This window comes from Callithrix jacchus, chromosome 9, assembly GCF_049354715.1.
Source record: "Callithrix jacchus isolate 240 chromosome 9, calJac240_pri, whole genome shotgun sequence".
Taxonomy (NCBI): domain Eukaryota; kingdom Metazoa; phylum Chordata; class Mammalia; order Primates; family Cebidae; genus Callithrix; species Callithrix jacchus.
The window spans coordinates 15,345,141-15,359,656 of NC_133510.1; the positions used below are offsets into that span (position 1 = coordinate 15,345,141).

Here is a 14,516-nt window from a genome sequence, read left to right on the forward strand (position 1 = left end):
AGGACACATGACTTCCCTGGAAGACCTTGTGCCTGTGGACCAGAAAAGGTCACTGTGGGGTGATGCATATGCAGTTGGTCTGGCTGCTGTGGCCACAGTCTCCCAGGCAGCTGAAGTGACCTCAGATGCCAAGCTCACCACCCACGGTGGCACCCTTTTCTCTGCAGCTTTTCTTGATCCTGTGGCACCTGGCCAACTGACTAGTGGTACCAAGTCTCAAGGTCATGCATGTGTTCTGGGAGATTTAGGTTTGGATTAGGCCGAGCTGATCGCTTGGCAAACCTTACAGATTCTAGAGTGAGGCATCCAGCCTAACAGGCTGAAGAGTGTCTGCCAAGCACATGTGCTGTCTTAGGGACCATCTAAGAGCTTTGTTGCCTTGACACCAGAGCAGTGCAGCTGTCCCTGTGCAGATTGGCGCCCTGGGCTGCGTGGGTTCCAATCAGGTTTCCTTCCTGACATTGTCCGTCTCCCCTACCCTGTCAACCCCTGCCACTCACAGCTCCCTTTCCCAGATAGCAAATGCTGTCTAATGAATCACCCCAAAACAAAGTGGCTCACAACAGCAGACACCTTGTTATTGCTCAGTTTCTGTGGGTCAGGAATTCAGGAAGTTCTTGTGTGGGTCAGGAATTCAAAAAGTTATTGATTTGGGCAGTCCTGATGAGGGGTCTCTCCTGGAGGTGGGAGTCAGATGGTGACTGGGGTGGCTAGGAGCTGGCAAGGACTCTCTCTTGCCACATGGCTTCTCTGTTGAGGCTAGTCTGGGCTTCCTCACAGCATGGCAGCTTAGGGCTGAATGGCTGCCTTGTGTGGGAGCTGGCTTCCTCCAGGGCAATCATCCGGAGACAGTCAGGGGGATGCAATGTTACCTTTTTTGTTGATTTTTAACCTATCCTTGGAAGTCACATGGTGTCACTTTTGCTGTACTTTATTGGTAAACAGTCACCAAAGGCCGAGCTCATTTCAAGAGGAAGGGGCCTAGATATTTCTCAATGAAAGGGATGTCAGATGTGAAGGGATTTGTTAATATGATTTAAAACCATCAGAGCTCCCCATCCCCTCCTGGTCAACCAAAACTTAAAGCCCAGATGGCTTTGAGGTAGCTGGATGTGACCTTACATCCAGGCTAGTCCAGCCTCCTCATTTTATTATACGTATTTTTGTTTACTGAAACTCAGGTACAGACAGTTGAGTGAATCATACTCTAGTTCATTGTACCTTTTTCATCATTGCTTCATGCAATGACCTCTCATATTCACTCACTCATTCATTTATGCTTCCTCCTTACCCCCACATCTTATTCTCATTTTCCTCTTCACCTTCCTTAAACAATCATTTTATTCTATTTAATGAATATCCTTTTGTTTGGTTCTTATAAATATGTATTTTAATTTGCAGGTAATCGTTGTGTTTTATCTGTTTCTGCAGAGGTCCATATGTGCTGATATGCACAGATCTCACCTCTTGCCCACTTAAGGTGAGGCAGAGACTAGAAGGGAATGACGTGCTCAAGGTCACCCAGCGAACCAGGACCGGAACAATCCTGGCCCTCTTCCCTCAGCATCTCACACTCATGTTTCCTTGTGACACCTGCTAACCACTGCAATAGCTTGAAATAAAGCTTTGAAAAAATTGTGAATCTGGGGTCCAGAGAGTGTCAGAAGTGCTCCTGTTTTCTGTCTAGTAATTGTTGTGTTGTTTTGTCTTTTGCCACAGGTTCCAACTATGGGAGCCCACGCCCCGCCCATGCCAACATGAATGCCAATGCAGCAGCGGGGCTGGCCCCTGAGCACATCCCCACTCCGGGGGCTGCCCTGTCCTGGCAGGCAGCCATCGACGCAGCCCGGCAGGCTAAGCTGATGGGCAGTGCTGGCAATGCGACCATCTCCACGGTCAGCTCCACACAGCGGAAGCGGCAGCAATATGGGAAACCCAAGAAGCAGGGCAGCACCACGGCCACACGCCCGCCCCGAGCCCTGCTCTGCCTGACCCTGAAGAACCCCATCCGAAGGGCCTGCATCAGCATTGTCGAATGGAAATATCCTTTGTGCTTTGGGCTGGGCATGCTCGTGAGACCTCAACCCTGGGGCCAGCCCTCCAAGGTTCCCTGGGCCAGACTGTGTCAGTGGTGCTGGGCTACAAATGAGGCCTCAGGCCTACTGCATCTGTATCACTGGGGTGCTGTGAAATGCAGAGTTCTGGGCTCTGCCCTAGACTTGATGAATCAGAATCTCTGGGGACAGGGCCCAGCAATGTTTTTGTAAATAAGCTGCCTGCGTTGGGTGTTTTTTCATATAAAAAGCAACGTTTGAGAAAATGAGCCTAAGAAGTTATGAAATATCATCTCCTGCAGCTGAACTTGCTCAGGGGCCCACTCACGCGTCGGGGTAACAGTCATTAGTTACATGCTGCCTCATTCCCTTCTTGCCCTCCCGTGCCATGGCGCTGGATGGTTTCATGGCCTTCCCTCTCTCTAGGGTGAAGGGGCTCAGGAGATGCAAAAGTGTAGTGTTCAGGACCCCAGCTCTTGGCTCAAGGGCCCCGGAGGAGTGAGTGGTTCTCAGCCTTGACTGCACATTCGAGTCGCCTGGAAAGTTCTAACAAACGACAGACCACACAGCTCCAGCTGAGCATAAAAGCAAACAGACAACAGCGGCAAAGTCTCTGGGTAATTCTGATGTGCAGACAAAGTTGTGAACACTGTCTGGAGCGCTCACTTTGTCCGTATAGAAACTGGCAAATGGGTCCTTCAGAGACAGTGGCTTTGAAGGGTTGGGCTGTCACTGTGGTGCTACAGGCCCCTTACCTCATCAGAATCCTGGGGCTGTAGAAACTGGAAGGACTTTTAAGCTCTGTAGATCCACCCTGACTTCACCAGTGATGAAACAGCCCTATAGGAGAGGCTCTCCAGGGTCATGTGGTCAGGAACAGATGAGGCTAGAACCCTGGTACAGACTGTGGGAATTTTTGTAATAAGAATTCATCTAGGTGGCCAGGTGCAGTGGCTCATGCCTGTAATCCCAGCACTTTGGGAGGTGGAGGCAGGCAGATCATGAGGTCAGGAGTTTGAGAGCATCCTGGCCAACATGGTGAAACCCTGTCTCTACCAAAAATACAAAAATTAGCTGGGTGTGGTGGCACATGCCTGTAATCCTAGCTATTCTGGAGGCTGAGGTAGGAGAACTGCTTGAATTGGGACCCAGGAAGTGGAGGTTGCAGTGAGCCAAGATGGCGCCACTGCACTCCAGCCAGGGCTACAGAGTGAGACTCCATCTCAAAAAAAAAAAAAAAATAAGAATTCATTCAGGCAGGACTGTCATGTCTCTCAAGGGCCAAGATGGGAGCATTAGGCTTCATCAGTGAGTTTCTATAGAAAGATTTAAAAGTCTCAGGTACTGGTTGAAAGAAGATAGCCTAGAGATAAAAGAAAGTTTCTGTTGAGCAAGAAATGTAGTTTTATAAGTATATGAGGCCAGGTGCAGTGGCTCCCACCTGTAATCCGAGCACTTTGGGAGGCCAAGGAGACTGAGGTCAGGAGTTCGAGACCAGCCTGGCCAACATGGTAAAACGCTGTCTGTGCTAATAATACAAAAATTAGCCAGGCATGGTGGCACACATCTGTAATCTCAGCTACTCGGGAGGCTGAGGCAAAAGTGTTGCTTGAACTCTGGACATAGAGGTTGTGGTGAGCCAAGATCATGCCACTGCACTCGAGCCTGGGCAACAGAGTGAAACTCTCTCTAAATAAATAAATAAATAAAATGTATGTTTGAGCCCCTCAACTTAAAAGTATTTTAAGAAAATGCAATTTGAAACAAGTGGCTGCAGCTGCCTGGCTGGCCTGCCTGAGGGGTCAAGCGTGATTTCAGTCTCCGGGGGACTGGTGGGAGGCTCGACTTTGGTCAGCTCCATAGGGCTGCTTGCATAGCTGCTCACGGGGGAGTCAGGAAGTGGGAGAGCTAAGGGCCCTGCAGGTCAGGCACTCCTGAGAGAAGGGCAGCAAGGCCCAGAGAAGCCAAAGGACTTGCCCTAAGTCACTCAGTTGGCGATTGACAGAGCTGGGTTTCAAATTCAGGTTCCCCTGACCCCAAAGTAAATGCACTTTCTATAGCCTATGCATCCGTAGTACTAGGAAGAACTAGGCAGGTCCTAGGAGATACTAGGTAGGACCAGTTAGGCACTAGGGAGGGTGTTCAGGGGCTGCAGTCCAGATGCACTGGGACATGCTGGACCTGGACCTGGACCTGGACCTGGACCTAGACACCTACTTCCTGGGTGCTATGGCCACCCCTTTGGGAAAATGTGCCTTCCCACCTGGAGGAGAGGAAGGGGCCCAGCCTTAGCACTGCTGGTGGGTGGCATTCTAGGATTGCCTGGGAGGAGTGGCTGGACAGGGAAGGAGATAGCCTGGAGTACTAGCCAGCCAAGCTCTTCTTGAAAGAGTAGAATCTGACACTGTCATTAGGAAGGAAAAGCAGTTTAAAAAGTAATCTGGGCCTCAAAAGGTGACACAGAGAACTTTCCAGTGCTGACCTGGGTTCTCTGCTTTCTGGCCAGTGGCTTTTCTTATCTGCCTGATTGCTTTTACACATGATCTTCTGTGGCTTTAGCCCAGTGCCTTTAGCATAAAGCGAAGGATGGCTAGATGATAGTCTGGATGAGGGGAGGGGAACTGATAGCACCAGAAACCCCAAGCTCAGCTGTCCCCTACTGTGGTGGAATGAGTGAGGTGACAGTTTCTAGGTGGGTGTTCACGGGTCTGGCTTGGCTGGGTTGTTTCATCCTTGTCCCACTGGGGAGAGCACAGGCACAGCTGATGGGAATGAAACTGACCAGCCTGTGGGCTCAGTGTCACTTTCCTGAGCAGGCGAGAAAAGGTTTGGGAGGCAAGAGGTGACGCGATAGGAGGGCTAAAAGAACTGCCTACAAAGACTTCAAGGTAATTTTAAAGTGGATCAGTATAGAGTAGTCCTTAAAACTGAGACTGCCTGAGCTTGGATCCCATCCTACCACTTGTTCCGTGACCTGGCTGGCACCAGTTAACATCTGATCCTTCTGTGCCTCAGTTTCCTCACTTAGAAAGTGGGGATCACAAGCATACATTCCACATGGGGCATTTCTTTAGGGTTGTAAGAATGTGCCTGGCACTGAGCAAGCTGTTGGCAGAGGGCAGCTGCTGTCCTTCCTGTCACCGGTGCCGGCATCAGCATCTGTCTCCCATCATCACCACTTGTGCCTCATCCAGCACAAGGGCAGCAGGATGTAAAGTTTAGTCAGTCAGTCTGGGTTCTGGTCCAGGCTTTGCTATTTGCCAGCTTGGGGTCTTGGACAGGCTGCTTTACTTTTCACACCTGCAAAGTTGGGAGATTGACAGGTTCACTATGTGCCATCTTTTTTATATCAGGGTAGCATAGAAAATGTTCTGCAGGAAAATAGATCCTCAGAAGTACCCACAGGGCTGAGGGAGACCAGTGCTGAGATAATCACTCGGGTTCCTCCCCGTTCAGTGTGCTGTGACCCTGACAGGAGGCTATCTGTGGCAGGGGAGTGAACACCGGACTTGGTGATTGGGAAATCTAGGCTCTATTCTCAGCTGGTGATTAACCAGCTGTGGGGCCTTGGGAAAGTTTCTCAGGCTCTCTGGGCCTCAGAAGGTTAGACTAGATAATCTCTATGGTCTCTTTCTGCCTCGATATTCATTAACTTTGTAAGTATGGATTTCCTGAGAGAATTATGGTGGTCCCTTTACTCCAGCTCTCCATCTCTCTCTTCCTCTTCCTGTGAGACTCCATGAGCTGGGCTGCAAACTTGGCAATGGGAGTGGGGTAGGTGGGGGTAGAGCTGGAAGAGCATAGACGGCCCTTCCTGGGAAGCTTCTCCTTTCTGGCCTTCCATGGGGCATGTGGGGTGGTCCCATTGGAAGGGGTATTATCACATTAGCTCATTTTTCTCTTGAGAGCATGTTCTGCTCTGAAAATGTGATGAAGAAGTCAGGGCATGGGAACCTCTGCCTGCACTGCTACTGGTGAGGGAACCTCAGGCTGTCCCACTAGAGCCCAGCGCACACCAAGGAAAAATTAGGTGGCCTTAGAATCAAAGCTTTGCCTGCTGAAGTGGGACCTCTGCAGACCAAAGGGGTTTCTGTGCTCTCTGTGAGACTCAGCCGCAAAGAGGACATAGCCTTCCTTGCCTACACTCAGGACAGATACCCTGCTATGTGCTTGAGGGTCTTCAGGATCTCTGAAACCTATTAGAGAATGAGAGAGAAGAAATGAAAACCACTCTTAACTTCAGCTTAAGAGATTAAAAATAAAACCTCCAAATTTCAATGAAACCCTGGGAAAGTGTCTCTGTCTTGGAATCCTGTTCAACCCATGTTCCCTGTTGCAGGTGGGCATGGGCCCATGGGCAGTTGGGCGTGAGCCGTGAAGGAACGGGGTACGTGGTGCAGGGTGTGCTCTTTAGAGGCAACCCCAGGCACACATGGGGGAGACTGAAGACCAATGCAATCTAAATAAATAAAAGGAGGGGAAAAAAGTTTTTAGAAATCTGTGTTTACTCTGGCACGCGACTGGCCTCCACTGCTTTTGACATATTAGGGAAAATTTTGGCGGGGACCCACTAGAAGCACTTAAAAAGGCATATGTTTCTTTTCAGAATACAAGGGGCTTGGAATGCATTGTTTAAACAAAATTCTTATGAATCTTTGATTCATTTAAAAAAATATGTAGATGTATGTTTGTTTCACTTGTGCTTTCTGTGGCATTAATTCCTTAACTCCCTTTCTCAGACCATTTGAAATAATTATTTTACTGACTATTTTTGCCAATTGTGTGGCCTTAGCGATCTATATTCCCTTTCCAGAAGATGATTCCAACGCCACCAATTCCAACCTGGTAAGTCCACCATCCTCAAGTCTCTGCTTTTTCACTTGACGGAGAACTGCGTTTGGATCACATGGATTCATGGAATGTGGGAGAGAAGTGAGACGTGTGCTTGGCATGTGCAGAAGCCCTGTATAGCTCAAATCCCGAGTGTTATTTTACTCTTTATTCAAAGCAGCACCTGTCTCATCACGGCCTGTTTTCCAAAAGAATATTCCAGTTAGCTGGTGGTGAGCTGTGTGTGTGTGTGTGTGTGTGTGTGTAGTAGCAAATCCCATGAGTGCTACAAAATGTGCTGCAAAAGTTGTGAGTGCAGGTGTTTGCTTCAGTGAACAGCTATTCTTGGGTTGTGTGTTGTTTTTACTTTGAATGCCTTTGTTCCATTGGTAGGGTTTGCTCAGGTGATCTGGAGCATTACTGCACAATAAATAATGTCTAGGAAGCTTGTAGGAATGTTTGCCCTTGCAGCCAAGATGTATTATTGAGTTAAAAAGGATTTATTTTATTGGGAAAGGCGGCTTTCCATTTGGATTGTTGAGGGGCCAGCTCTGGCAATTTGGGGTTAGAATCGGTCCATGGAAAAAGTGGAGAGTGTGTTTACTTTTGGCTGAGCTTGAAGTCATTACAAAGACTTTTGCTCCATCTAGGCATGTGAGGAAAAGAGCTCTGGAATGCAGTTGGCAAAATCGGGGCACTCCAGGATGCCCCTGTGAAAGGCTCACAGGGAAAATCCTGTCTCTTTCTCCTGCTCCATTGCAGAGACGCTGTTTCTCTTCACATGATTTCCACATGGCATGTTTGGTCATCAAAGCCACCATCTTTCCCGTGCTGTCAGCACCTTCCTCTAATTAGCATGATGGGACCGTCCGATGAGATGGTTTTTAAAAGAAGCAGGCAGCATATAGGATTCTCCTTTCCACAGCTGCCAGGCTGCTACCATCACAGGGTAGTTTTTGTGTTTTGTAACCTTTGACATTTCCCTGGGCCCTGTCAGCAAAAAAATCGGATGCACGTTTTCAACTTCTCTGCTGTTACCCTGGTTTTTACAGGTACTGCTGATGCATAGCAGGTAAGGTGTTCACAGCCTGTGGGCTGTGGTATCTTGTGGCTTGGCTTAGGGCCCTTTGTTGGGGACGGGTTCCAAAAATTTCCAAGCTGGGTACAGCGCTGAGTGATGACGTGGCTGGAGTCAGAGTGCAGAACATTGGCCTCCATCCATGAGATCATCTGAGGCGTGACCTTGTCTCTTAAGGGGCAAGAAATCTTTACTGTGTCAAAATAAATACAAGCCAAAGTGTCTCCCTGAAGCAGGAGCTCCTTCCCTTGGTTCCAGTTCTTCTCCGTGTAGCCACTTCCTCCCCCAGCCACGGTCCTCCCCAGCTTCCCACAGTTTAACATTTAATCTGCAACTTTTAAAGAGGAACCTTGGTTCCAAATAGAATCCATATCTTGTTCTTAAGCTGATGACACTTTGGGCTGCTCTAGGCCCAAGCAATGGTGAAAGTGGGCAGAGGAGTTTGGTTTTTCTTAGGTCCTAGAGATGGCCACATGTGGCCCCTTGGCTCCTTTGTTCCCAGTGGGATTAAGGGAGCCACTTGCATTGCTGAGCTAGAGGGAAGCCCTGGGCTGACTGAGACCCCTCATCTCTGGACCTCCTGGAGGCAGAGGGGCTCGTAGGAGAGGACAAGAGGTCACCCTGGACTTACTCTAGAGCTTGAGTGAGATTGCTGGGTTCAGATGACGTGGGTTTTATCACACCAGAGTGATGGAAGTATTCTAAAAGAGATGGTGGGGCTGCTTGCACAGCTGTGTAACTTTACTAAACATCATCAAATGGTGTACTAACAATGGGTGAATTCTATGGTATGGTAATGATACCTCAATAAAGCTGCAGTGACTCTTTATTCTCTGTATTCCAAAGTGTCACACTTTCCCTGGGGCAGTGAATGCTGCCAACTGAAGGTGGAGGCATCAGAAAAACCCCCCAAAACAGATGAATAAACATGATCTTACATCAGCTAATAAATCAGAACACGATTCTGCCCCATGGAGAAACACATTCCAAGTGCTATGACCCGGTCTCCCAGCCTTTGCTCTCTGCAGCATTTTGAAGCTGCAGCATCTCTGCAGATGCCTCCTTTTCAAAACACATTCTCCTCTTGCTTCTTCCAGCTTCTCTTCCCATGTCTACATGAATGTTTACCTGGCTTCTGTCCTGAGCCCTCTGATTTTCTTCTTCCGCACTCTCCCCTTGGGGAGCTCATCTGTGTCCACAGATGTTAAGTTCACTTTCTAGGCAAGTTGTTCCTAAGATGGACATCTCCAGCGCTAAGCCTTTCCAAAGGTCCGGCCCAGTGTTTCCTGCATTGGAGAGGCCTGTGGACCAGCGCAGCAACCCCTGAAGCCTGCATATCATTACAGTCCTGGAGAACCCCAGCCATGCAGACTCCGGCACCCTGGTGGATCTGATTCACATTTAGTAGTTCTGGGGCATGGTCTGGGGATATGCATCTAAAAAAAATTTCTCATAGGGCTGCTGGTGGTTAGTCAGTTTCAGGAACAACTGGCCTCTTGAGTAGAGCAGAATTCGAGTTGGACACACCTGACTTCAAATCTTGGCTTCCCCACTTTAAGATTAAGTCTGAATCTTATGAGGTTACTTAGTAATTCCAAACCTCAGTTTCCCAGCTTGTAAAATGGAAGTGACCTCAGATGGTTCTATGGAACAGCAGGGCAGGAAGTGACAGTTATATGTGACAGAATGTCTTGCCAATACCTCAAACAAGCCCCGAATGGAACTCATTCTCTCTCCCACCACACGACTCTGTCCCCCGGAAGAAAACAAAACAAAGCCCAGGCAAATGCTACTCCTCTGTCTTTCCTTGGCTGGGTCGATGGCCTTGCTGTCACACACAGCTATTTCCGACATCTTCTTCCCCTTGCCCTGCCCATCTGAGCGGGAATCGGGTTCTGGAGATTGTGATTTGCAGTGTATCACGTTTAGCCTTCTTTCTAGTCTCAAAGTCATTTGTTTAGACTTCTTGTGCCTTAGTTTCTTTATTTATAAAATGAAAATAACAGTAATGACAGTACCTACCTCATAGGGTTGTTGTGAAGATTAAATGAGCCAAAATATTTATAAAGCCCTTGGGAGAGTGCCTTAGTGAAGGCTGCGTGTTGGGTCTTGTTAATAGTGCTGGATGCTACTGTTTTGATTGTCATCTTTGTCGTCCTTGTCACCCTAACCCAGGCCCTGTTGCCTTTTTCTGGGACTCTTGCAGTCACCTCCTTCCTGCTGTTCTCCCTCTAGTCTCTCCTTCCTCTGGTCTAGCTCGTGTGTGTGCAGTCATTTGGCAAACATCTATACCAACAGACAGTCACTGTGATTAATAGGGAAGATAAACCTATAAACAGATGTTTCAAATAGGGAAAGGTCTTATAAGGGTATTAGGGTGGAAGAACCAATTCATTTTGCTGTAGGGAAAAGATTAATGGCAAGTTTCGCATAGGTTGACATGTTTGCATTGCATCTCTCAACAAGAGGATGCCATAAAAGATATGTCAGGTTGAATATAAACATGTACAAAGGCACTGTGGTCACATTCTTCAGGAGCAGAGGAAGGGGTGCTGATTTTGAGGGAATGAGAAGAGCCAGGTGATGGGGGCCTGATGGCCCATGCAAGCTCTTGGACTTAACTGCAGGTGAGGAGGAGGCTCTCAGGCTTTAACGGCAGGGGAGTGTTCTTGCACCATGAGGAATATGGCTCAGATGGAGGCCTCATTGTTTGTGAAGAGAAAAAGAAACCTTGCCAGAGTCTAGATGATGGTGACATAAGGATAGAGAGGGGGCAGTGGATTTAAGAGGCAAGCTTGTCTGGATGAGTGACCAGTTGGATATCTTAGGTGGAGGAGAGAGCTGGCTCCCAGGATATGACATGAGGAGCCAGGTGCCCTTGGCCAGGAGAAAGACTTCAGGAGGACAGTCATATCTAAAGGGCAGGGAATGGTGTGTATGATTGGTGATTGTGAAGTGAGAAACCTGTGGACACTGAGGATGGGAGATGTCCCATGGGCAGTCGACAGAGGTCTGCAGCCCAGGAGACCATTCAGGCTGAAGATGGAGGTACCAGGAGGAGAAACACAAGGAGAAGCTGTAGGCATGGCCCAGAGCACCTGCATCAGGGTGGAGCTAGAGGATAGCAGTGACCCCAGCCAGACCCTGGAGAATAGTGACGTTTTCAGAGGGTGGAGGAAGAGGAGCAAAGGAAGGGTGTACACTACCTGTCAGGAAGGCTTAGCTTGAGGAGTAGGAGGGAATCCTGCTGAGGCTGGAGTCTTAGATGCTAAGGGAACCGACAGCTTAAGATATCCAAGAGGGACTGGTTGGTAGTTCAAAACCGTGGCTCATGGCAACTCAAGACCAATGACAAGAGGACTGGCCTGACTGAAAAGACCTGAGCTTAGGGCCAAAAGTAGGAGGAGAGAATATTGATCTGTGCCAGTACCCCTATGGAGGCCCTGAAATATAGGTGCATGACAGTGGTTTGCTGAGGTTCAAGGCTTGAAACATTCCCACTGTTGTGCCAGAGCAGAATGTCTGAAATCATTTATGTACCCCAAAAATGAAGCTTGAGAAATCCTCCATTAGTGTCATAGCTTTTTTTTAAAAGATGAAAGAATAGCTATTTCAGAGTGCTGCTCCGAGAAACAGCAAAGGAGAGATGCTGCTGCACCTGCAGCTGTGGCTCTCAAGCCCTGTGGCATAAGACGGTAGAGATGGTTAAAATGCATGTTCCCAGGCCCTGCTCTCAGAGATTCTGATTCTGTGAGTCTGGAGTGGGCCCTGGGTGTCTGCATTTTTAGTAAGCTCCCCTGGGTTCTGATGCAAGTGGTTCTGAGCTGCTCTTTGAGAACAGTGACCTAGAATGTTCCCCACGGTGTGATTGGATCCACCTTCAGCTCCCTCCGCAATCAGCTCTGTCTACCCACAAGCTGCCTTTAGGATCCAAGCAGAAAGACGACACACGTCAACAGCCGAGAGCTTTCCCGCTCCATTGGGTTCAAGAATAATCTATTTAGCAAAGCACACTCACACAGTCACAGAATTAGAAAAGATTCTTCTTTTCACACACACTTGCAAATTCACATCTGTGCTTGCTCCTGCTCTCAGATTCCCTCGCAAACTCATCGGCTTCCACCCATTCTCTCGCAGGCCCTTTCCTTTCTCCCACCTGCTTAATTTAATCTCCACTTATTTTTCTAACACTTTGCTTTCTTCTGTTTCCAAGAGATGAAAAGTATTCCAGAATAGAGTTTTTTAAAAAAAGATCTCTCTGTCTCATTATTTAAATAAAAAATCTGTTTGTTTTATGCTCCATCTAACATACACTTTTGCACCCAAATCCATCATCTTTGTTATCTTTTCCTCATGCTAGTGAGGTGTAATGAAAGCTGAACTGGGTCATGACATGACGTTTCTTTCTTTAGATTCACTGCTGCTATTGGCGATGCCACCTCTCTGCAGCGCATCATTTATAATATAGCAGCTATAACCCCTGTCTACCAAGAGCTGTTACCTGGTAGGTGAATTGTCTGATGTCTGTTGAACAAGCTCTGCAAGCAGAGCCAACTCACTGTGTATGGAAAACTCCCCATTGTCTGCAAACCCTGAAGTCCACAAAGACTTGGCTTGGTTTGAAATATTAAGAGAATATATTTGGCATTTGACCTTGTGCAAAGAACAGTGCATGTATTTTGTGTAGCAAGAGCCAGGCTTGAAGTGGAGGTGAAGAGAAGAGCAGTTGAGGCCAGAAAAGGGATTGTCTTTTGGCTGGGCTTTCTTCCTTCAGAGGCTGGGAGAGGAGAAACTGTTTGTCAGAGGGGATTGAGCTCAACTAGGAAGAAGGTTGAAATGTCAGAATTGCCCGTTTATTGCTGTAAAGTTGGGGCAACAAGAGTTGCATCATAACTTGGTTGAGAGGATTAAGTAAGTTAACATGAGTAAACTTCATAGAACATGCCTAGCAGAGGCAAATATGTGTCGCTCTTTGAACTCTAAACTAGGCTGAAGGCCTTTCCCCTCTGCCTGGTCCCTGGGGGTAAGTCAGGATCATTGGCACCTTGTGCCAGCTTTGGCCTCAGAGGGTGGGAGAGGGGAGACCAAAAAACTGTGCTTCTTGGCAGCTCTGACCTAGCAAGATTGGTGTCTGTATGTGTGCTCACCCTTGCCTTCTGACTACACAGGGAGAGAAGCAGGGATCCATTACTGGCCAAAAAAGAGCCTCAGAGGGAGAGTGCTGGTAGGGAACCCCCACTCCCCTACCCCTGGGCTTTGTGTGGGAAGTGTGTCTCTTGCCAGTCTGCTCAGGAGGTGCCCTCATGCCCCCGCAGTGCTGGGTTGAATCACCCCACATGGGTCTCTGCACTTGGACCACCACCACAAGTTCTGAGACGCATCTGAGCCCTGTCGCCCCCCATGCCCTGAGAAGTGGATGAGAATGCCGGTTTAGGTTTCCCTCCTTTCCTGCAGTGAACTGTGTTTTCTTTTATCATCAGGTTTGCCTAAGAGTGAAAAGTCTTTTTGTGGGGCTTTCATGCATCAACAATAATGATGATAATGAAATGAGATTTATTGTTGCTATCTCATGTGTGTTGTCCTAATGCGCCAGGCGTTAAGGTTTGCAGAAATGCTAGGGTTATAAAATACACTAAAAGATAACTGCAGGGAGCAAGCCACATAGCTACTGTGTCATGTACAAACACCCTCTCCTGTGCTGTGCAGTGAGGTGTGGAAGGCAGGGTGGAGAATCTGGTTTTGGATGAGAGAATGAGATTGATACAATGCATTGGGAGAGGGCTTCTACTGAGTCAGGTGCCCCCTCAGATTTTCCAGCTGAATGGGTCTGAGTGGGACCTGGCTGTGGGTGTGTCTTAAAAGCTATACCGGAGCCAGAGTGGTAGGCACTGACCTAGGAAGAGAGATCTGAGCTGTGTGGCGTTAGGTCAGTCACTTACCCTCTCTGTTGGTATCCCTTTCAGCACGTTGAGTAGTGATACTTGCTTAGTCATCATAATTGCCTTTATTGAGTGACCACCAGGTGCCAGTGCTTTGCATGCAATGTTTCTAATCTCCATAACTGTAAATTATGCTTTCTATTTATTTGTTGTCTCGACAGTAGAGAACGTGTCCCTCTTGTTCACAGGTGTAGCCCCAGTGCTTTGGCAATAACTGGTACACATAAGTCTCCCCATAAACAACTGCTGAGTGAACCTTGGGTGAATGAATGGACCCTGTGAGGAGTTGTCCCTTTATTTCAGATAAGAAAGTAAAATCTCAGAGAAGTAAAGTGACTGGTGAGGCAGTGGCAGGGCTGTAGTTGGAACAGCCACAGCTTGGATTCTTTGCTCTGTTCCCTGGGATGTGTAGGGTTGCTGTGAGATAGATGTGAAAATCTTTCAAAGATTAAGCACTCTGAAGCAGTATTAACAGATTAAAACAACAACAGCAACAAAACTTGGTTTCGTTGCACAATAAATTCAGTAAGTGCCTAGTTAGCCAAAGATACTTTATTATAAGACTTCTCCAAGCCTTTAACACAATAGCAACAGACTCTGGTTATGAGTTCATAC

At 47.9% G+C, this 14,516-nt stretch overlaps 1 protein-coding gene across 50 annotated transcripts in view; it reads left to right on the forward strand.

Moving 5' to 3' along the window:
* CACNA1C (calcium voltage-gated channel subunit alpha1 C) overlaps positions 1-14,516 on the forward strand; it is a 725,791-nt gene that overhangs the window by 140,053 nt on the left and 571,222 nt on the right. For all 50 annotated transcript variants that reach the window (XM_078338403.1, XM_035258332.3, XM_078338402.1 and 47 more), the window contains exons 2-3: positions 1,720-2,041; positions 6,794-6,899. In XM_078338403.1, coding sequence (XP_078194529.1) covers positions 1,720-2,041; positions 6,794-6,899 — 428 coding nt within the window. The remainder of the gene's footprint in view (positions 1-1,719; positions 2,042-6,793; positions 6,900-14,516) is intronic.